The sequence below is a fragment of the Phyllostomus discolor genome, chromosome 3 (genome assembly GCF_004126475.2).
Source record: "Phyllostomus discolor isolate MPI-MPIP mPhyDis1 chromosome 3, mPhyDis1.pri.v3, whole genome shotgun sequence".
NCBI classification, from domain to species: domain Eukaryota; kingdom Metazoa; phylum Chordata; class Mammalia; order Chiroptera; family Phyllostomidae; genus Phyllostomus; species Phyllostomus discolor.
The window spans coordinates 179,011,295-179,035,174 of NC_040905.2; the positions used below are offsets into that span (position 1 = coordinate 179,011,295).

At 39.6% G+C, this 23,880-nt stretch overlaps 1 protein-coding gene across 1 annotated transcript in view; it reads right to left on the reverse strand.

The window, feature by feature from the left end:
• The window catches only part of SLC28A3 (solute carrier family 28 member 3), a 52,027-nt gene that overhangs the window by 24,428 nt on the left and 3,719 nt on the right, over positions 1–23,880 (reverse strand). Inside the window, exons 2-3 of the mRNA XM_028504493.2 lie at positions 3,834–3,929; positions 110–189 (exon numbers count right to left, since the gene is read on the reverse strand). Of these exons, the coding sequence (XP_028360294.1) occupies positions 110–189; positions 3,834–3,929 (176 nt within the window). The remainder of the gene's footprint in view (positions 1–109; positions 190–3,833; positions 3,930–23,880) is intronic.

The window sequence follows — 23,880 nt, forward strand, 5'->3', positions numbered from 1 at the left end:
TAATAAATAATAATAGATGTTTAAAATAAAAATTAGGTGAGGATAAACAAAGGAGCAAAACCATTTGTTTAGGAGGTAGGTGTGTTTATTCTCTAGTTTAAGCCTGTACCCTTTCAGATGCATCTCTTGATCATCCTCCTCATCTTCATTTCTGAGAGAATTCCGCTCAATGCTGACCTGCTCTTCATCCTGAAAATCAGACATTGAAGCAGAGACACAATGATGAGAATCCTGAGCATAATAGACCCTGATCTCCTTTGCTTGGCAAACAACTTTCAAAATGTTCTTTTAAGTTATCATAGAGAAGACAGCTCCTATTAGACATTTTCCTCCCTGACACACACAGACACACACACGTGTGCAATGTGTGATCCAGAATCACACTTTTCTCTCCATTTTCTTCTGAAGGAGATGTTGGTATTTTCTTCTTATCTTTAGAGAACAGACTCATTCTTATCTCTGCATTCACATCTCCTGTGGCTACTGTAATCATTCAACTCCAGCTCTGTTTCAGGAAAGTGCCAAATGAAGTTGATACTAGAGTCTGCACAAACTCCCCTGCATACTCAGCTAGCCCTGGTTTCCAAAGGATGGAGACCAAGGCTGGTTTTATATTCCTGGCAGCCCAAGGCTTGGTCTGCAGGTATGAACACTAGCTCAGCATCTTCAGAAGCTGATAAACTTCTCCTTGGGAACTAGGCTCCTTCGATCAGTTGGGCTAAAGGGAAATATTTCCCTTCCTCAACTAGACCTTGCTCTAGTTAATGAGTGAAGTATGCACATACCTGGGTCAGCTTTTCATGGTTAATCTCTCAAGGTACCATTTGAGCTCAATATCTATAACCCATCCTGTTCCCAGGATGGTGTAGAGGATTTCCTGTCTCCTTCCTTTCTGCAGTAATGTCTAAAATGCTATCATAAGCAATGGTGAGGGAAGGTGGGAAGTATGTAGGTATGGAGTGGTTTTGAACATGCTCTAGGAGATATAAGGCCAGATCTCAGCGTCTGTTTTCTGTCATATCCCATGTGGCCATTGGTTCTTTTCACTTCGATAGTACTCATAGAAATAAGTCATTAGCATGTCTCTGAGCTGAAAGGGTCCACAAGGATCATGGAGTCCTTCAATGCCAAACTGACCTGTCCTCCTGACTCAGAGCACCGTCGTTCCAGGGCTGGGCCCCAGGAACTAGGAAGGGTGAGGCCAACTGCAGAAAAGACCAGCGGAGTCCAAGCTACGGGTGGTGGGGACCTGAGCAGAGATGACCCGTATTCGTTTTCTTCCCATCTAACACAGCTTGGCCAATGTTGATTTCGGTAAGTATTCAATTGAAATGATTATAATTATTTTTACAGTGAAATTGCCCCAACTTACCTACTATCTATGGAATGTCAAGCATCACTATTGTTTTCTTCCCTGCTTCCCCAACCCTTTTCTGTCTTTAAAACAAAATAACACAAAATAACAACACCAACAACAAGTCTTCCCGATCCCACAGTTGTGGGACATCTACCTTCCTTCCCTTCCTTCACAGCCAGGCCTCTAGAAAGAGCTGCCTTTCCCTTTAGTGACCACCCCCTCACATCCTGCTCGCTCAGCCCTCTGGGAGCAGCTTGTACTGAGCTGGTTTCTGCCGAGGCCCCTCAAGGACCGCTGTTACCAAATCCAACAGCTACTTCTCAGAACTCACATTCCTGTTTACAACAGTAGAGTGTGTAATTTTTGTTTCTGATATATTTTTTTTTGTGAAACAGTTTTTAAAGAGACTTTTTAGAACAGTTATAGGTTCACAGGAAAATAGCAGGGAAGGTACAGAGATTTCCCATACACTCCCTGCCCCCTTCCCTCCATCGCCTCCCCCATTATTGATTTCTCTCACCAGAGTGGTGCTTTTGTTATAATCAATCAAGCTACAAAGTCCATAGTTTACATTAGGGTTCACTTTTGGTGTCAACGGAGAAAAATTCTGAGATGCTCTAAATTAAATTATAGCAGGCTGGACAGCGGGAAGAAGAGATAAGAAGTTAAACAGTTAACAGCGTCAAGGGCAGAAATCAACAAAGGGCAGTTCACATTCCTGAATGGGTCGAAACTTTGGATCAACTGTCAGGCACTATTCCGGCTCTTATCTGAAGAGAAGAGCTGACCTTGCCTGCGATCTACCTGCCAGCAGGGAACACTTCTTCCTTATGGACTATGCTCCTGTTCCAGAGTTTTCTTTGCTTCACCTTCTCCTCCCCTCTTCTCTATAGCCAGTGCACATTCTTTTAAAACAACTTTCATCTTTCTTCCCCAAATTCACTGTGTAAAAGAGCCCCACTCAGCCCCCTCAGGATGGCAGTCACATTGTCTCGTCCATCTAGCTCAGCTGTCAGTGGTTTGGTCTGCAAGCCCCAGGACAGGCTCCTTTTGGGGGCTAGCCCGTGGCTCAATAAACCCCTTCTTTCAGAAGAATCCCTTGGCAGTGAAGGTTTTTGTTTAACAGTGCTTTACATTCTGTGGGTTTGGAGAAGTGTTTAATAACGTGTATCAACCATTCTAGTTTCATACTGAATAGTTCTACTTCCTTACAAATCCTTTGTGCCTGACTAGTCATCTTCCCTCCTCTCTTGGCAACCACTGTTTTTTGACAGTGGTTGGGGAAACCACTTTTTGCTGTCTCCACAGTTTCCCTTTTCTAGAAGGTCACATAGTTGCAGTCATGCACTATGAAGCCATTTCAGTTGGCTTCTTTCACTTACTAATGTGTATTTAATTTTCCCCTATGTCTTTTCATGATTTGACAAGTCATTTGTTTCTAGTGCAGAAGGATAAATATTCCATTGTCTGGATGGACCACAGTCCACTAAACCGTTCACCTACTGAAAGACATATTGATTGCTTCCAAGTTTTGGTGATTGTGAGTAAAGCTACTATAAACATCCATGTGCAGGTTTTGTGTGGGCAGAAGTCTTGTTTTCTTTTTTTGTTGTTGTTGAATAGTATTTGGTGAAATGAATGCTTTTTACAATATAGTAAATGAAATAGACAGTAATAATATGTGTAGCATGATCCCAGTATGAGTACCACACGCATGTACTTCCATTAAGAGGAAAATCCCATTATTATGAGATTTTAGGCACTAATTTTCCTGAAATGACACGTTACTTTTTTGTCTTCTGAATTTTGAGGCAATAATTTCCCAGAATTATTTTTCACCTTTAAACAAGTTATGCTTTTTATCATGAGAATAACTCTCCCCTCAATAAATGGGCACCCAGAATTTCTGAAAAAATAAAAATAAGATAAAATAAAAAGAAAGATGATTGACATGGAGAATTTGCTCACTTTTTAAGAGCAGAAGGCTTTCTTCAAATGAGAGCCTGCCCAGAATTCAATACATAAAAGAAATAAAAGTGGCGTCGTGGTGGAGTGCTTCAGCCTGCTGTGTAACTTAGGAGTCACTGAGGAGCCCTCGGGCCTGATGGACACTGTCTTAGAGCCATATCTTAGAACCTTTCTCACTGCCTCATTTACCTTAAAATTGAAATGCTTTTGTTTAAGCTAGTGTTTTCTGCCCAGGACGGAGCTTGCAATCTGCAGCAATGGCGTGTCGGAGAACCCTGCACACTCTCCCTATCAGAGAACTAAGTCTAAGGACAGGTGTATAAACACAAAAACATTGTTCAGGCATGCATGTTTTCTTCATGACTCTGCCTTACGTAGTCTAATTACCATTTAACTCATTCTTCTGAGTGCTCGCTGAGTGCCATGCTTTCTGTCCCCGTAGCTCTCAAGTGCCTGTTGCACTGTGGTTACCATGGCGATAAACTCACTCAACGATCTCTAGCCGTACCTGTTTGGTGTTGGCATGTTCTCTGTTTTGCACAGCTCTGCTACGGAAGGAGTTGTTTCCTGGTGTGTTCTGGTTTTCATGAATGTCTTCTTCATTCTAGAAACAAAGTACAGGTTGGAAAAGTAAAATTTCAGAGCCAACAAAATAAATGTGCTTTCAGAATGGTGCCTAAAAGCCATCTTTCTTTTTATTAAATGTATTGGGATGACATTGGTTAATAAGATTATTTAAGTTTCAAGCGTATATTTCTATGACACATGATCTGTCTAGTACATTGCATGCCCACCACCCAAAGTCAAATCATCTTCTGTCACCATGTATTTGACCCCCTTTACCCTCCACTACACTCCCCCACCCCCTTCCCTCTGGTAACCACCATACTGTTGTCTGTGTCTATGAGTTGTTTGCTTGTTCATTTGTAGATTTCAGTTTTATATTCCACATATGAGTGAAATCACATGGTTCTTAACTTTTTCAGTCTGACTTATTTCTCTTAGCATAATATTCTCAAGGTCCATCCATGTTTTTGTAAGCAGCAATATTTCATCTTTTCTTATGGCTGAGTAGTACTCCATTGTGTGTGTGTGTGCACCACATCTTCTTTATCCAATCATATATTGAAGGACCTTTTGGTTGTTTCTCTGTCTCAGCCACTGTGAATAATGCTGCAATAAACATAGGAGTGCATGTGTCTTTGCCAATAAATATTTTTAACTTTTTCAGGTAGATACCCAGAAGAGGGGTTGATGGGTCACATGGTAACTCTATTTTTAATTTTTTAAGGAATCTCCATACTGTTTTCCATACTGGCTATACAAGTTTACATTTTCACCAGCAGTGAATGAGGGTTCTTTTTTCTCCACAATCTCTTCAGTGCTTGTTATTACTTGTCTTGTTGATGATGGCCATTCTAACAGGTGTGAGGTGGTATTTCATTGTTTCCATTTGCATTTCCCTAATAGCTAGTGAAGTGGTGCATTTCCTCATACTTCTCTTGGCCATTTGTATGTATTCCTGGGAGACATGTCTGTTCAGGTCTTCTGCCCATTTTTTAATTGGATGTTTGTTTGTTTGGTGTTGAGTTATATGAGTTCTTTATATATTTTGGATATGAACTCCTTGTTGGAGCTGTTGTTTGAATCTTCTTCCATTTTGTTGTTGCCTTTTTGTTTTGTTGGCGGTTTCTTTTGCTACGCAAAAGCTTTATATTTTGATATAGTTCCATTTATTTACTTTTGCTTTTACTTCCCTTGCCTTTGGGGTCAAATTCATAAAAAACCAAGGCCCATAAGTTTAGTGTCTATGTTTTCTTCTATGTAATTTATTGTTTCAGGTCTTATATTTAGGTCTTTGACCATTTTGAGTAGGTTTTTGTATATGGGGATAATACATCTGACACCTCATCTGACAAAGCTGAGGTGTTTAAATGAGTCAGCTGATTAAAGAAAGAACCAGTGAATCCTGGCTCATAAAGAAGCAGATGATTTTTGTTTTGGTTTGTTCTGCTAGAAAAGATTGGTGTGGTCCAACTTGAGGAAGAGAGAGAGGAAGGCGGTTGCCCCACTCTGGGCCGTACGCTTTTCGAATAAGCAGGACTGAAGCTGAGGGTGAAGGTTTCCAGTCTCCTTGCCATCACATCACGTAGGCTGTCAGCTTAGACAGTCAAACAAGCTACAGGAAATCATAGGCCAGATCATTTCATTCATAGCTGTTGGATTTCTGAGATGTCGAACTGTGTCTTGTTTGGCTTAAAGCAATCTCTAGTAGTAATGAGAATAAGAAAATGTCTTTTTTGTGTGAGGCTATCTCGATTTTACTTTAAGGAACTGAGTATGGTGTGCTCTTGGAGGTGTCTCTTGACCCCTTAGCGCTATTTTCAGATGTGACCAACACCTGGTTTGTTTCTCTTTTACCTTTTTTGAGGGGTCCAATCTTCCTCTCACCTCACCCCAACTTGCCTTTTTTATGTGGTACTTCATTCCAAGTAAGGCAACTGACAGATGAACAGTGTCAGGTGGGTCCTTATATCTTTTTAGGAAATGTCCCTTCCTAGCACTGTTGGTTGTGACCTTGTCTTTGAGAAAAGAACAAGCGCATGACTTTGATGTTAACTTTCGCTCTCTGGCTGGTCCCAAGGACCTAGAATAAATTGCAATTCTAACTTGTGTTGCGTTTTCCAATTACTGAAACCCAAGTGTATATAAACATGAATAAAATCTAACTTCCAGTATGCACAAGACTGATGCATAAGTCTTTTGCCAAAATGCTCTTTTGTGTTACAGTTGTTTATGTCTTACTTCAGTATAATTCCTTGCACTTAGCAGACACTAACAGTTATTTGCTGATTTAATGAGCCACAATGAACCACAGTGATTTTACTGTTACACTTACTGGCACAGCAATGTGGTACCTCCAGGTGTTATTTCCTGTCAGATCGGGTAGGCAGCGGGGGGGCGGGGGGGGGCAGGATATATAGAATGGAAAGATGACACTGTGTTGCTAATTGCTGAAACTGGCTGAAGAGTACTTAGGGACTCATTGTACTATTCTTATTTTCATGGATACTGAAAATTTCTTTAAGAAAACATTAAAAATAATAGCCAGTACGAGTTGATGGAAAAATGGGACCCAGGTAATGGAAGGGACTGGTGCTCAGGGACCCTAATTACCAGTATGACACTGGGAAGGTCACATCTTTGTAAGCTCCAGTCCACCTGTCTACACAGTATAGTTTCCATTGGGTGTTCTTATGGTTCCTTTCAGAATGCTGACATTTTCTGGTTCCATGAGGAACTTTAGCTTCTTGGTGCTGATTCTTCCTGCCACCTGGTGGCAGAATCAGAAGCTTCCTGATAGAACTTAAGGATGTAACCTGGCTTTTTAAAGTTAAACAAAGAGGAAGGGGTGTGTATGCATGTGTGTAGGGGGCAGGGGTGGGGTGGGGTGGGGAGTGGGGCAGAGTGAGCATGAAGGATGACAAAGGTACATCTGAATGTATTTGGCAACATGTAATGGGATTATTTTACACCTTGGCTTTTTAGTGTTTTCAGGAAGAACAATGCCTCCTATTTGAGGATTTCCAACAGAAATAATGGGGTTGTGGTGTGTGTGTTGATTAGACCCTGAAAAATGACCCTTAAGACATAGGATTCTCTGCTTCCTTTCAAATTGGAGTCAGTGGGCCTGTAATAGGCTGCCGGTAATTATTCTTATTGTTTTTCCCTGCCTACTGAGCAATTCAGAGTACTAGGTACCTGAGCCCTCCCCTGAACTCCTGCAGGCATGCCTGTGTTCTGAGTGCAAGCCTGCCACTCTGCTGAATGAGTAACAACACTGTGGGTGTTGTGTGTGAATATTTCTAAACAGTTGACAGCATGCCACTTTTAATTCCTCAAATTCAAGTTAGTTGCTGGAGTCCTGAGGCTGGTGATCCCGGATAGAGCTTCTCTCCTCTGAAGGGCAGGCCCTGAGACAGGAGTATCTTGTGCCTGGGGTTTTCTTTTTGATGTTGCACTTCCCAGCTGCTCAAGCAACTACAGATCCACAGTGGGTGTTACAGAGGGTATAAATGGATAGAGGCCCTTTTAAAAAATTTTCTCCTTTTCATTTAGTTTCTAAACCATATCATTTCTAGAATATAGGAGATTGTTGAAATCACTCCTCTTCCATCTATCTGTGATGTCCCCTTCTATAGAGGTTTAGCTGAACACATGGCCACCCAGAATAAAGGCTACATTTCCTAGACCCCTGATTCAGTAAATTCTGGCCAATGAAATGTAAATAGAAGGGGTGCCCTGTGTGGGGTGACTCAGGGAGGCTCCAGGGGAGATGACTGGCAGGTACTTTATCTCTTTGGTCTTTTCTGCTGTGGAGGGTTCCACCTGGACCAAAAACGCAAGGGCCCCATCCCAGTGACATCAGAGTGGGGAGTCGGGGTCCCTGGAAGCCATGGGCAGTTCTCTCACTCCAGCTCTGTACTGCCTGCTTCCTGACTTTCAGCTGCAGGAAACAAGGTTCTCTCTTGTCCCTGTTGGGGTTTACTTTTATTTGCACCTGGCCTGATACATACTCACTGGGTTAAATCCTTTAAAAGTTTTATATTTGATCCTAAGAGGCCTGTGAGTTGGGTATTGTGATCTCTCCTTTTACAGACCAGGAAACTAAGGCAAAGTAAGTAACTTATTTAACTCAGGTTGCACAACCAGAAAGAGCTGAGATGGGATCTGAGCTCAGGCTGTTCAACCTCAGGCCACATCCTGCCTAGCCCGTAGAGTTTATCCTTTGGGCCAAAGTCCTTTGGCTTTGAGAATATCTAAAAACATAGTAGTACACTTACAGATTAAGATCCCTTTTGATCAAGAAAGCTTCATTTGAATTCTAGATGTAAAAGACAAGGGCAGAAATGATAGAGGTGGTGCACATTTCCAGAAATGCTTGTGGCCACTTTTGAACCATATTTGGGCTTTGGAGGTCATGTCTCAAGCCAGAATTTTTCCAGGCCCACCCTACAGACTGATTTCAAATAGGCTCTGTCCTTAAACAACATGAGTGCAGCCCTCTGGCATTAGTGGACATGTCATGTCTCCGTGGCGAGTTTGACATTCTCTTTTCTCCCAACCATGTCTGCTCCACTCATTCAGTCTCTCCCCACCACCATGGCCCTGATTTCACAGTGTGACTCCCATCTCTCAGTTTTTGTGGCCAGGATTCCCCTGCCACAGACTCAGCATCACTGTGACAGGAAAGCCTTTCTTCTACCTTCTCTATAGAAAGTGCTGTGGCCTGGCGTTGCTCTGAGTGTATGAATGGCCTTGCTGAGTGGATACAGCTGGGCTTGAGGACTAGGGCAAGAATGGCAGCCTACACCCCAGGGAGGCTTTCATCCTGATGGTTGGTGGGACATAGATCATGTAGGCTTATGGAAGATGGAAATGGCTCAGCAGGCCAATGCGATGTGGACATGAAGCCTGAGGAGTTGCTATAAAGATCTTTAACTGGTTTTAGCACTTGAGACTTCACAGTAAGTTCTATGAGGTATTTGATAATATACCTTGGCTGGAAGGCTTTATATCGCAGGTGTCAAATACAAGGTCTATGAGCCAAATCCAGTTCTCCATCTTGTTTCTATCTGGTGGCAGCGGCAAGCTCCGTGCCCATAGTTAAGGAGTAGTATTACATTTATAGAGTCCTAAAATTACATTCGGCCCTTTGAAGGCAACCATGAGGCTGATGTGGCCTCTGGTGGAAATGAATTTGACACCCTTGCTTTATACCATTAGAATAGATTTAGATTGGTGGTCAAAGTTGCTTATTTTATTATGTATGCATGTATTATCTATCTATTATCTATCTATCTATCATCATTTGCACACCTCTTCCCACCTTCAAACCCATCTTCCTAATGTTTTCCAGGTCCATCAATGCTGTGCTAAGTGAAGTAAACCAGTCAGAGAAAGACAAGTACCATATGATTTCACTCATACGTGGAACCTAAACAACAAACTGAGCTAATAAGCAACATGGGTATAGACTGGTAGATGGAGAGCAGGCTGAGAGTTCTGGGGTGGGGGTTTAGGGGTGAAGGGATTAAGCAAAAAGGAAAAAGGACTCATGGACATGGACAACAGTGTGGTGATTGTGGGGGAGAGATGGGTATAAGGGGGACAAATGGTAATGGAAATAATACAATAAAAATAAACTATTAAAAATTTTTTTTAAAAAAACAATCTTCCTAGAGCAGTCAACATGGTACATTCTGAGAAGGAGTGATGTCTTAAATATTGTCATGGATGTCAAAGTCCCAGTATCCATGACAAAAATGGGAATGTGATGTCAGTTGGACTTGGAACTGTGTAAGTCTATATATTTTACCCACTGGCCTGTTGGGCTAAGAAGTCAGGAACTTTGTCCCCTGTTCTCTGCTGAATACCATGCACCCAGGCATAGAAATGCTTGATACTCCTTTTGAATGACTAGAACAGATAGTCCTAGAGGCTGCTAATCTGATTATAGCAGCAGCTGAAATAGCGTCTCAGCAATCTAGAGACCAAATGGTACAGGACTGCTTTCTCTATTTCTCCAAGAGTGTTACCTCACGTTCTAATATTCTAAGCCTTAGGTGTCTAAATAAAGGTGTCAGGAATACATCTTTAATTTCTGTTGCTTTTCTGAGCTTCTTCAAGTGATCTAATCTTTCTGTGGCCATTTCTCTGAACAAGGAATGAGATTAGAGTAGAGCAACCACCTCAAAGAGTAACTTAAAATTCCAAAATGCAATATAAAGAGATTGTAGGGAGTGGCTCAACATAAACCTTAGGATGACTGCTTTTTGGAATGTTGATAAATTATCTGTATTAATAGGTGTTCCCTTGTGATAAGATGCTTGGGTTCCATGGTCATACCTGGGTTGAAATGCAGACTTAATGTTTTGAGGCCCTGTACACTGTTATAGGTGAATGCAGGATTCAGGACTTGCCTGTGGCACCACACACAGTAAGAGCTCTTTGACTTTTATGTTAATTTTCTGGTTTAGTTTGTTACTTGCTTGCTTGCTCTGGGGCATTCACAGTCTCTGTTCTTTGTTATTAAAATTTGGCTTCTAAAAGTCAACATCTGTTTTAGAATCTGATCTTTCCCAACTGTTTGAGATTATTACTCCTCTCCTTTTTATTTATTTATATTTTTACTTCCCAAATCTACAAATCTCAAATATCTTAAAGCCATCTTTCTGTAATGTTTTCCTCCAAACTGCAGAGGCTTTTCCTCGAAGGAGTGCATTTTCAAAGGCCGTGTTTCAGAAGCCTTGGATGTTTACCTATTGCTCCTGACCTTGGCTCATGTAACCTGGCTCAAGTCTTGGGTTTACGAAATATTTTTTTTAATCCTCACCTGGGGACATTTTTTCATTGCTAAAAATGAGAGGAAGGGAGAGAGGAGCACCAATCAACTGACTCCTGCATGTGCCCCAACCAGGAACCCTAACCTGGTTATGGGACAGTGCTTCAACCAACTAAGCCACAGGGGCCAGGGCTAGGCAATTGTTGATGTGAATTAACGGGCACTGGCTAGACCGTTCCTTCCTGAGATGTTCTTGTTTTTCTTGCTGGCCTATGTGGGTTTGTAGCGGGTAAGGAGCAGCAGTGCTGTGGGAGGAAGCCATCTGGCAAGCCGGGGCTCCCTACTAAACGTGCCTGGCACACTTCTTTGTCACCTCTGAATGCTCCGAAGGGAGTTTTAAATTGGGTGCAACGTTCTCCCCTTGCGACCTTTGTGCGCTAAGGGAAAACAGAATCCCTAAGTATGGGAGTGGAAGGAAAAGAGGGAAGTGGCAGAGTTATGTCTGTGAAGGAGAAAAATGAAAGGTTTATAATCATCACATTAAAAAATAAATTTAATGTATGAGTTTGCTTCTGTTTTGTTTATTCGTTTATTTTGTTTTTTAGGTTCTACATATAAGTGAAATCATATGGTATTTGTCTTTCTGACATTTCATTTAGCACAATTTCCTCTAGTTCCATCCATGTTATTGCACATAGTGACTTTAATTGAAAAAATTTTTAAAAATTATAAAAAATATAAGTATGCAAATGCTCATAGAATATAGTTTCCATGAGCTTTATTGAACATACTGCTAAAGGAAGAATGTCAGCCAAACAAATGATAGATGGAGAAGTTATGGCAAAAGGAGAGCTAATATATTTTAACTCTATTTAATGAAGTAAAATCTAAAACATCTCCAGGGACTCTGATTTCAGGGCAAATTTTAAAAAACATACCCTGACAATGTAGAAGAGATGGTCGGAAAGAACGCTACTTGAAGAAGAAAAAGAAAAGGTAGAAGGTAGGGTATGCAGGACCATTTCCTCATCCGTTAATTTCTGAGAGGCAGAAGAGATTATAAATAGCTGTGTTTGAGGTAGAAGGATAAACAATACAAAATATGTATTTAGTTAAAATGACGTGGTGAAAGAGAAAGAAAGAAATTATATAAGGTTGAAAACATACCAAATTCATATTACTCATAGTCTTAAGTCGGTTATGAAAGGAAGCATTAAAACAAAACACAAAATAAACCACAAGTCTCCAGTAGAAATCAAACAAAAAAAAGGAACATAGAAACCACACAGTGAAAAGATTTTTTAAAAACACAACATAAAATATGATGGGAGGAGCTAAGAACAAACAATCTGGCAAATCAATCATTGTATTTGATTAAGTCAGATAATAAGCAAAACATAAGCATATACTGAAGATGACTCAGAGAAGATGAAATGTGCAGTAGTCATGATCTTAATCCACCATGTTTGAGTACACAACAACAACAAAAGACAATTATCCTGTCTAAAAAGAAGCAATAGTTAGGATACAATCTCACACTCTGGGAAGCATAGTTATCTGTGCACAAATGGTATAGATTAACATAAAGGAAACACAGGGAGAAATATCTAGAAACACATTTAGAAAGAATTTGACCTGGCTGGCGTAGCTCAGTGGATTGAGCGCAGGCTGCGAACCAAAGTGTTGCAGGTTCGATTCCCAGTCAGGGTACATGCCTGGGTTGCAGGCCATGACCCCCAGCAACCACACATTGATGCTTTTCTCTCTCTCTCTCTCTCCCTCCCTTCCCTCTCTAAAAAAAAAAAAAAAAGAATTTGAGAGACCCTTTCAGTCTATGACAGATCCAATGGGCAAAGGTAAGGATAAGGAAGACCAAAATAACAATGAATGATGGGAATCTAACTAACATCTATTGAACTCTATAACTTGAATAGAAAATATATTGTGGCCAAGACTGCTAGTTGTTCCCAGTACCTCTTCCTCCTCATTTCCTTTAAAAGCAGAACTCTGAACTTGCAGAGCCTAAGGTTTCCCAGGATAAAGGTACATTTCCTAATCTCTCTGTGGCTACAATTATGTTCCGCCAGTGTGGGGTACAACTTCCGAGAAGTGTCTTCTAGTAGGACAGGTAGTAGAACCTCCAGACCTCTTTCTGGGTGTTTTAAGATACACAAAATTAAATATATAGGATTAAAAGAAAACCAATTATATTAAAATAGTTATCAAAACAAATTTATGATAGAATAGTGTACATGCATCTTTATTGCTATGTTAAAAAAAAAAAAAAGGAAAAAACCCAGCAAGGTCCAGTGAGAAGTTCTAATAACTACCTTCATTTAAATGCGCTGGATATAAATTATATTTTGAGCTATTTGCAACAGATATGAACTCTTTTTACAACTTGTATGAATTAATGCCATATAGTGATGGTGCTTTTGCACCTTGCACATTCATTTCAAACTGGGAGTTCTACCTCCTCTTGGTCTGTGGGATGGAACGGACTGTTTCCCTTTCCCCCTCAGGCTTATGTGGAAGTCCTGCATTTCCTTCACCCACATTCATCTCTTAGTTATGACATTACTATAAATAGATACATCTGGGAGAATATGGATCTTTTTTCTTATTTGTAGTTGGATATCTTGACTTCCACTCATGGATCTGTCCATAAATCTACTAGTGGGGGAAATCAAGTAATATCCAGGAATAAAGGTCTTAGCATCCTGTTCATGTAGATTCTTGAAATAGACAGCAAATTAGTGATGTTTAAGCATTCTGCTTAATAGTCTGTTCCATTGCATTCATCAGAGTCCAGGGTTATCCTTAGGAGATGAGATGCAAATTAACTTCCAACATAATTCTGGTGCCAGACCAGATAGGCTAATGTAGGCTGAACACTAGTGGTTGCTGCATGAAATGTCCACTTAATGACACCACTCCATCAAGACTGTAAGACACAGCTGCCATGAAGGATAATGCTTGGCCCAACTTTTTTCTTTTTTGGCCCAATTTCTGATCATGGGAATATGTTGGTTCTGGAAGCAGAAACCTCATTAAAAACATTAATATGCTAACCAGTGGTTTCAATTTTATATACTGTGAATGTTTACTTCATATGTTGTCTAGGTTGGTTATATCTAATAAATAAATTCAATCCTTGTCAGTTCTGAGATTGCTGGATGAGTTTGGGACAAATTGAGTACCAAGAAGTCAAAAACATGAGTAAAACGTCTGCAGCTTGTGTCAAAGTCCATGGGTTGATGGATGGATAGATGGAAGGATAGATGAGTAAATGTGTGAGAAAGTAAGTACAGTAAAATATTAATTGTAGAATGCAGGTGGTGGGTATATAGGTGCTCACTATGAAATTCTTCCAACTTTTCTGTATGTTTAAAAAATTTTTAAGATTTTATTTATTTATTTTTAGAGAGAGGGGAAAGGAGGGAGAAAGAAGAGAGAAACAGAGGTGTGAGAGAGAAACATCGATCAGCTGCCTCTCGTACGCGCCCTGACGGGGGACAGAATCTACAACCCAGACATATGCCCTGACAGGGAGTCCATCTGGCAAACTTTTGCTCTCCACAGTGACACCCAACCAACTGAGCCATGTCAGTCAGGGCTGTATGTTTGAGAATTTTTCATAATAAAATGTTGGGAGAAACAAATAACATTGACAATTGATTATAAGACACTGATTAAAGGGGATGTTAGTCTCTGATACTCATAGAGAGCAAGATGAAAGAAGAGAAATCTATTCTTCCTCAAAAGAATGTGAGGTAAGGAATATTGAAGAAATGAAAAAAAATCACTACAGATCCAAAAGTAATCATTGATTTAGAAAATGATCATCAATAGATGCTAAAACTATTGGGTGAAGTGCATTGGGAAACTCGATATTCTCATAGCCTTGAAGTCTCACCCCCACAGATTCCTTACTAATTAGAAGAGAGAGCACTGTACCTCTATAGAAGAGTGGTCTGCTCAGCACCACCCTAACCTGGTCATTACCAGTAGAGGAGTTAAACTCCTCCAGATGCACATATGTATATATTTTTTATTTCCTTTTTACATGTGGAGTTTTTAGAGCTTGGAACTAGCTGAAAGTCACATAAAAGTAGAGTTGTACACTCCATGACATCACTGACCTTCTCCTGCTGGGTTGATTTTCTTATTGTAGCTCTTGATATTTGTGTTGATAATTTGTTTTTGATAAAGTGTGATTCTTTAAGTCTGGCTCTAGTTTCCTGTTATTGTTTCTTGCCTTTCTTTGACATAGTCTGACTTGTTTAAATAGAGAAAATACTTCCATAAGAACTGCTACTGTATGTCTGAGAGGGAGAATACTAGAACAAAGCCTCAGGACATCCAAAGAGAAGCTAATCCTAAGAGCAATAATGTGGCAGTGCCTGGACTTTTGACTGTGGCCCAGGTACAGGCAGAGTACTCTGTGCTTTTCTACATACTACCTTTACTCAATCCCTCCTTCCCTTGATTCTCTAATATCTGCATATGTATTGATTTTTCATTATCCTGAAGTCAGGAATTCATAGATTAGCATCCTTTCTCCTCCCATTAAAAACCAATCTTCTTTCTGCTCTTACTAGTTGTCATGGTCTGAATATTTGCGTCCCACAAAATTCATTATGTTGAAATTCTAACCCCAAAGATGATGGTATTAAATGGTTGGGCCTTTGCAGGTTGCTTAAGTCATGAAGGTGGAACCCTCATAAGTAGGATTAGTGCCCTTATAGAAGAGACCATACAGAGACTCCTAACCACTTCCACCAGGTAAGGGCACAGTGAGAAGGTGCTGGCTGTGAACTAAGAAGAAGGCCCTCATGAGACTGCAACCATGCTGGACTTGATCTTAGATTTCCAGGCTCCTGAACTGTGAGAAATAAATTTCTGTGAGTCTATGATATTTTGTTACAGCAGCCCAAATGGACTGAGAGAGTGGACAGTTCTATATATTACCTCATATTCCCTCTTCATCCCATTCCAGTCTGTCTTCCACTCCTATCATACTATGGCGATCACCCTTGTCAAAGTCATCAATGGTTTCCATTTCCCTAAATCCAGTTTTTATTTTATTAGTGGGCCACTCCCTCCTTGAAATATTTTTGTCCCCAACTTCTGTGATAATATATTTTGCTAGTTTCTTCCTACCACCTGTTCTCCATTTCCTGTACTGCATCAGCCTTTTAACTCAACAGTTCCTTGGGGCTGTGTTCTTAGAGAGTTTAGGGAGAAAGTTGTCCACCATAAATTATACAATTGATTATTTAATTATAGCCATAATAAGGACTATTTAAAAAGTTCAAGGTACCACTTTTATGGGTTAATTGGATTGGAATAAACTTGTCTGTGTCTGAATTTCCAAAGATGCAAACCATTTTAGGGGGGAACTTACCAACAAAACTTCTTCTTATAGTTGAGGGGGAAAAATGAAGAAACAAATATATAACCTCTTTGAATCCATTCATTCTTCTTAGTCTCATTTCCTTCTCTGATTTGTTTTTGGTAGGCAAATCTCCCCTCCCCACATCTGGCTTTTTTTTTTTTTTTTTTTTTTTTTTAGAAATTCCCCTTTATTCTCCCTCTCCTACTTCCTCCTTAATGAGAACTCTCTTACCATTTCCACATATAGTAGAATCAGTGCTGGGAACTTTACAGACTACCTCTTTCTTTCACTGGTGCTTTCTAAATTCTTCCTCCTCTACTTCTTTGTTCCCTGTTCTCTGAGCTAAAGACCTCGTGTTCTGCAAGGGAATGAGGAAGTGGACACGTGGGTAAACAGGAAGCCCAACATTTTGTGTGCCTTTGTCTCTTTCCCCTTCCTTGTTAGATTCAATATACCTGGTAACTAGACCTTTGTTCCCCTACCCACTTTATCTGCATGGGTCTACCCTCAATTAAGCAATTCTTTATTTTAAATCTCTATGGCTGCACAAGTTAGACCAGTGCTCCCTAACCAACTTTCTCCTTGCAAATGTTCCTGAACCCATGAATTTGGGTAGACGAGAAACTCAGGATGCAATAACTTGAATTAGAAAAATAAAAATTCTTCAAGAGCTAGAAAGAGAAGGACACTGGCAGGGAAGTCAGACCCATCAGGGGACAACTGCGCAACTTCACAGATTGAGCTATTTGGACCTCCAGTATGATCTCAAAGTTGAGAAAATCAGGAGGGTCAGGGAGCTGGAGAGTCAAACAGGTGAGAGCAAACATGTTTGTCTTGGCCTCTTTGGATTATGACAACACTTCCTCATGGTGTAAGGAGCCTTGCCTCACATTAATGAATGACTTTCTGGCTGTGTTTCATGGAAGAGTTAGTGGCTCTTCCGTGGCTGTGTCTTGGACCCCACCCCCACATACAACTTCACAACCCAGCAACGGAGCTACCCCGCCCAGGTGGACACCTAAGGTTCCCCCCATCACTACATAACAGGCACAACCAGACCCTCCCCCTGAAAATTGCTCAAATGGAAGTACAAATCAAAGCCTCAGAGCCAATACTTTCAAGTGACCAAGAGATCGCCAACCTATCAGATGCACAGTTCAAAACACTGGTGATCAGGATGCTCACAGAATTGGTTGAATTTGGTCACAAATTAGGTTAACAAATGAAGGTTACAATAAGAGAAATGAAGGAAAATGCACAGGGAACCAATGGTGATGGGAAGAAAACTGGGACTCAAATCAATAGAGTGGACCAGAAGGAAGAAAGAAACAACCAGACAGAAAAGAATGGAGAAGTAAGAATTCAAAAAAATGAGGAGAAGCTTAGGAACCTCCAAGACATCTTGAAATGTTCCAATATCTGAATTATAGGGGTACCAGAAGGAGAAGAGGAAGAGCAAGAAATTGAAAACTTATTTGAAAACATAATGAAGGAGAACTGCCCCATTCTGGCAAAGGAAATAGACTTCCAGGAAGTCCAGGAAGCTCACAGAGTCCCAAAGAAGTTGGACCCAAGGAGGAACACACCAAGGCACATCATAATTACATTACCCAAGATTAAAATGAAGGAGAGAATCCTAGAGGCAGCAAGAGATAAGGGGACAGTAACCTACAAAGGAGTTCCCATCAGACTGTCAGCTGATTTCTCAAAAGAGACCTTGCAGGCAAGAAGGGGCTGGAAAATATTTCAAATCATGAAAGGCAAGGACCTACATCCAAGCTTGCTCTATCCAGCAAACTTTGATTTAGAATGGAAGGGCAGATAAAGTGCTTCTCAGATAAGGTCAAGTTAAAGGAGTTCATCATCACCAAGCCCTGATTATATGAAATGTTAAAGGGACTTATATTAGAAAGAGAAAATAAAAAACATATATAGTAAAATGACAGCAAACTCACAATTATTAACAACCACACTAAAAAAACACAAACTAAGCAATCTATTAGAACAGAAACAGAACCACAGAAATGGAGATCACATGGAAGGTTAGCAACAGGGGAGTGGGAGGAGGAGAGAGGGGAAAAAAGTATAGAGAATAAGTAGCATAGATGGTAGGTAGAAAATAGACAGGGGGAGGGTAAGAATAGTATGGGAAATGTAGAAGCTAAAGAACTTAGGACACATGGACATGAACTAAAGGGGGAATGTGAGTGGGAGGGGGTGTGCAGTGGGGAGGGGAGTGAAGGAAAGGAAATGGGACAACTGTAATAGCATAATCACTAAAATATATTTAAAAAAACAAAAACAAAAAACAAACAAAAATATAAAAAAGAAGAAAGAAAGAAAAATAGCACTTAATCTCCATTTTCTTCTTTTCTTTTCCTGTGACTTAGATGCCTGAATGCTTTCCCCAGTTTTAGTAAAAGGCAAAGTGATGGCTGTAAGCCTCAGGACCTTAATCTTTACCCTACACATGACCGATCAATCATCAATGCATTTCATCTGAGGCTACTTTCACTCAGCTAAACCAGAGATGTGGCCAATAGTATTTATCATTTGATCAAACAGATTCTCCCTTGTGACATATCTGACTTTGCTATTTAAATCTAAGGTTGTTGGTGACATTAACAGGATGGTGGAGTAAGGACCTCCAAAGCTCTCCTCCATAAAAACAACAAGATTGCTGGAAAAATGGTTGAAGTACATTTTTAGATCTCTGGAAATTTATCAAAGCTCACAGCAATCCACAAACTATGATGTGTTGGGTTGGCCAAAAAGTTCATTTAGTTTTTTCTATAAAATAAAAGACACATTTTTCATTCTTACTGATAATTTTATTGATTTGTGCATTTTGAGTATTTCAGGTCTCTCCTGCATGGTATACTGTTGACTGTTCTCAATTAATGTCTTGATTTGATTGGTATAACTTTAATTGGTCTACCTGACTATGGAGCATCATCCAGAGAGAAATCTCCCACATAAAACTTTGCGAACCACTTTTGACATGTTCAGTCAGTCACAGCACCTCCATACACTGCACAAATCCTTTTGTGTGTGTGTGTTTCAGTTGTATTTTTACCTTCCTTGAAATCATAAAGCATGATATGCTGAAAATGCGTATTTTCTTCCATTTTTAATATTAAAATGGCTACACAAAAAATTCACCAATTTTGACTTTTTTTAAATGCACACTAATATGATAGCTGGCACAATGCAATCTAACAAAATTGTTTCAAATGAAGTTAAAGACAACTAAATGCTACTAGAGCCATCTTACAGAGAAAAACTGAATTAACTTTTTGGCCAACCCAGTAAAACAACTAAATTGCAGATGGCCAACCCAGTAAAACAACTAAATTGCAGTTAGAACAGCAAACTTTCTGGTGTCCTAATTGCTTTGTCCTAGACCACTCTCCCCAGACTCAATGATAGCCTTGAAAAACAACTCTGCAATCACAATGAAAACTGGCAGCCTCACCACCTATGGAGGGGCAAAATGAGGCTGGAGGTCTCCCAGAGTCCAATTCTGAAGTAAATGCCATTATTTGGCCTGTCTTGTAGTTCCTTTGGACAACACCACAAGGCTTGTCTGTACTTGCTCTGACTCAGAGCTCACACCATTGTTTCCCTGGGGGCAGCTGTTAATATAGGGATCTGCCTGAAGCAGAGCTAACTAGTGGAGTAAGAAATAAGCTAAGCAAAAATTTAAAGAGAGCTGGGAATAAGATGTCTACAAAGGACTTTGAAAAGCTCTGACATTCCTGGGACTCTACAAGCCCAGGCATGTGGCCAGAGTTGTGTTCATGCTTGTGAAGCAAACGAGAAGGACTAAGCTCTCAACTCTGGCAGACCTCGAGACTCCACAGAAGCAGGAAGTGCAGGTGAACATAGAGTTGTGTGCAGAACGCAGAGTGCTTGCCTAAGCACTGAAGGTAAACCCCCAGCGTACATACGGTGCCCTCAGCAAAGACTGGGAGATTTATTGGTTCCAGGCCATTATTACCAACCTACAGAAATACAGAGGACATTAAGCAAATACTATGAACAACTGTACACCAACAAATTAAATAACAGATGAAATGGGCAAATTCCTTGAAACATACAAGTGATCTAAACTGACTCAAGAAGAAATAAAGAGATATTAGACGTATAACAAGTGAAAAGATTGATTTAGTAATCATAAACTTCCCAACATAGAAAGATACAGAATAAATTTTAAAAACACCAATGTGAAAAAAATGAGAAAAGATAAATTATGAAAATCAGGCAAATCTAAGGTTGTCTGTTTATTTTTAATTTTGTGACATAAACATAGTGGTCAGATCCTTAAACAGCAGGGATAATCAGATTTTTTTTGGTATCATCCCAAGCCAAATATTATGTATCTTACCTGAGTCATCAATACATGTGGCTACTAAGTACTTGAAATGTAAATAGTGCAACTGAGAACCCGAATGTTAATTTTATTTAAAGTTTAACTAATGTGAACTTTAAACTGAGCACAAGAAATTCATTTATTGGAAAACATTTAAGTATGTTTGAAACTTGGGTATGAATCTACTTTTTCAATTATACATTTTATGAAATCTAAATATAGATTAAGTATTTCTGATAAAAATTTAGCATTAAAATTGGCATGTACTCTAAGTGTAAAAACACACTGAATTTTAAAGACTAGTACAGAACACAGAATGTAAAGAAAGTAACTCAATAATTTTGCATTAATCACATGTTGAAATGATATTTTAAATATATTAGGTTAAATAAACTACACTGTTAAAATTAATTATACCTGTTTCATTTTACATTTTTTAAAAAAGATTTTATTTATTTATTCTTATAGAAGGGGAGGGAGGTAGAAAAAAAGGGAGAGAAACATCAGTGTGTGGTTGCCTCTCATGTGCCCCCTACCAGGGAGTTGGCCTGCAACCCTGGCATGTGCCCTGACTGGGAATCGAACCAGAGACTCTTTGGTTCACAGGCCAGCACTCAATCACTGAGCCATACCAGCCAGGGCTCATTTTACATTTTTAATGGACTTATAGAAAAATGTAAAATTACGTACGTAGCTTGCACTGTACTTCTATTAGATGGGTCTACCATAGCTCTCAGCTAATATCTACTGTTTTTACATTATTAATGATTTCTTGTTTTCATTCCAATGCTTGATGACCATGAGTAAGTGGTCCCCTCCCTGACATTTTTTTTTTTGAAGTGAATCATTTCGGGAATGCTTGAATGAGGAAAAAACAAAATCATTAAATCCATCCCCTTTGAGACATCATGGAAGTGTCATGAGTTACAGTCATAGAGGTTGTTTTCCTTTAGAAATAAAAGTCTACGAATGATCATACGGATGTGAGGAAACAGTAGAGAATACAATTTTTTAAACTACCTTCACAAAAGCAAGATACTGTGTTGTCATGTGTTTTCTGTGTTTTAATTCAATTGTAGGGAGAAAAAAATCAACTAGATAGCTGCAGCCAAGCTTGTCCTGGGCGATGTGGAAACCTGCTTACACACCTGAGTGTGATTCATATTGACCTCCCTCATCAGAGTTTTGGAGATGCAATTCTCTTCCTCTTTACTTTGCATAATTACTTCCAACCTCAAAACTCTAGTATTAAGAGTATCTGAGTTAGAAGTCCTTGCATATGTTCTAGCACTGATACGACCTTTCAAATTTTAACCTCCATTGAACAAACTCTCCATACCTGACTGGCTCACCAGACAGTGCATGGAGTAGGTCAGCTTTCCTCCATGTGTGCAGGGTGGAGGCACATTTCCTGTCTCGTTCTGTATCCAGACTTTCATAAGTGGTTTCCACCCAGCTGACTTCCTTACAAGCATTAGGCAACTTGATTTGGGATTCTATGGGATACCCTCCAGTAAAGGTGTTCTTTCAAAAACTTGCCTGAATTTTCACCCTTAGAAGTTCTAAACTTTATCTGACCTTTCTTGCTGTCTCCCTAGCTTCTCTGGATCCTTCCCACTCCACTGAGTTTTGAAAAATCTTTCAGTTGCCCTATTCAAAAAAGACTTACCCAAATATGGACAATTAGCAAATGTGGTATTTTTCAAGTGGGGAAAAGCTTTTTTTTGTTGTTTTTTTAAAGTAATGCTGAGCCCTGGCTGGTGTGGCTCAGTGGATTGAGTGCCAGCCTGCGAACTAAAAGGTCACTGGTTTGATTTCCAGGGCACATACCTGGGTTGCAGGCCAGGTCCCCAGTAGGGGGTGACTGAGAGACAACCACACATTGATGTTTCTCTCCCTCTCTTTCTCCCTCCCTCCCCTCTCTAAAAATTAAATAAATAAAATCTTTAAAAAATGATAATGGAAAAAAACAATAAATAAAAAACTGATGCTGGAATAATTGATCTACAGGTAGAAAAAAATAGTTGACATTGAATATTATTTTATATTAGTTTCAGTTGTACAACATGGTGGTTAGACATTTATCTAGTTTACAAACTGATCACTGGGTAAGTCTAGTACCCATTTGGCATCAAAAATGGTTATTACAGTATTATTACAGTATTATTGACTACATTCCCTATGCTGCACTTTACATCCCTGTGACTATTCTGTAATTTGTACTTCTTAATCCCTTTACCCTTTTCACCCATCTCCCCAACAACAACTCCCCTCTGGCAACCATTAGTTTGTTCTCTGTAAGGAAAAGATTTAAACGAGATATATAAAACAGAAAACACCTGATAAGTGGGACACAGTGTAATTAATTTCGTTCATCAAAATATTACTGTGAAAGACAGCTTCAGAGGGATAGAAGATATTTGTAAACATATAATAAGAAAAGGCCTATATTTGAAATAGTTAAAGAACTCTTTTAAATCAATAAAAAAAGACAAAATCCAGTAAAGGGGCAAGAATAAATATTTCATAAAGAGTACATCTAATGGAAAATAACATACAAAAATTGAAATTAAACCTCAGTGATATCCTACTATACACCCATCAGAATCACTGAAGTTAAAAAACCAGATAAACACAGGCGAGGCTATGGAGTAATAGGAACTCACACTCTGTGGATGGTTACCATGAATTGGTAACACCACTTAGGAAACCATTTTGGCCTTACTACTCAAGTTGAAAATCCATGTGTTCCCAATAACTTAGCAATTCCACTCCTTCAGTGTAACTCCAGAATAAACGTGTTACATATGCACCAGGAGGCATGTATAAGAGTATTTATAGCTTTGTTGTTTGCAGAACTCTCCCAAACTCCAAACTTAGCAACAAAACTCTCCACGAACTGTGAAAATAGGTAGATAGTGTAATATTTATGAAGAAAACTATATATCAATGAAACTGGATCAACTCCAGGTACATTCAACTCTGCAGCTGAATCTTCAAAATATTAAGCTGAACTCAAGAAGCCAGTTACAAAATGATACATCTTGCCTAATAACATACACATGTTTTACAATAAGCAAAACAATTTTCTTGTATGTTTCTACTTGCATGAAGTTAAACAGGCAAAGATAGTACTTGGGGATTTATAATTAGAAGTTAGAGTATAAAGCAAGGCAGGAAAGTAATTACCATAAAGCTGGCATGGCCGTAACCCTGGGGAAGGGAAGGCAGTTGGGACAGGATGCATGTGGTGGGGCCTGTGGGCTGACGGATGGCAATATCCTGTTTCTTAACCTGGGAGCCGCTTTATAATAAGTTGTGTATTTGGTTCTGTGTGTTTTTCTGCATGTCATTTTTCACAAAAATTTTTTTAAAATAAAAAACTCTCTGCCTACAACCCCAATCTTGCCTCCCCTGAGCCTGTCTCTCAGCCAAAGGAA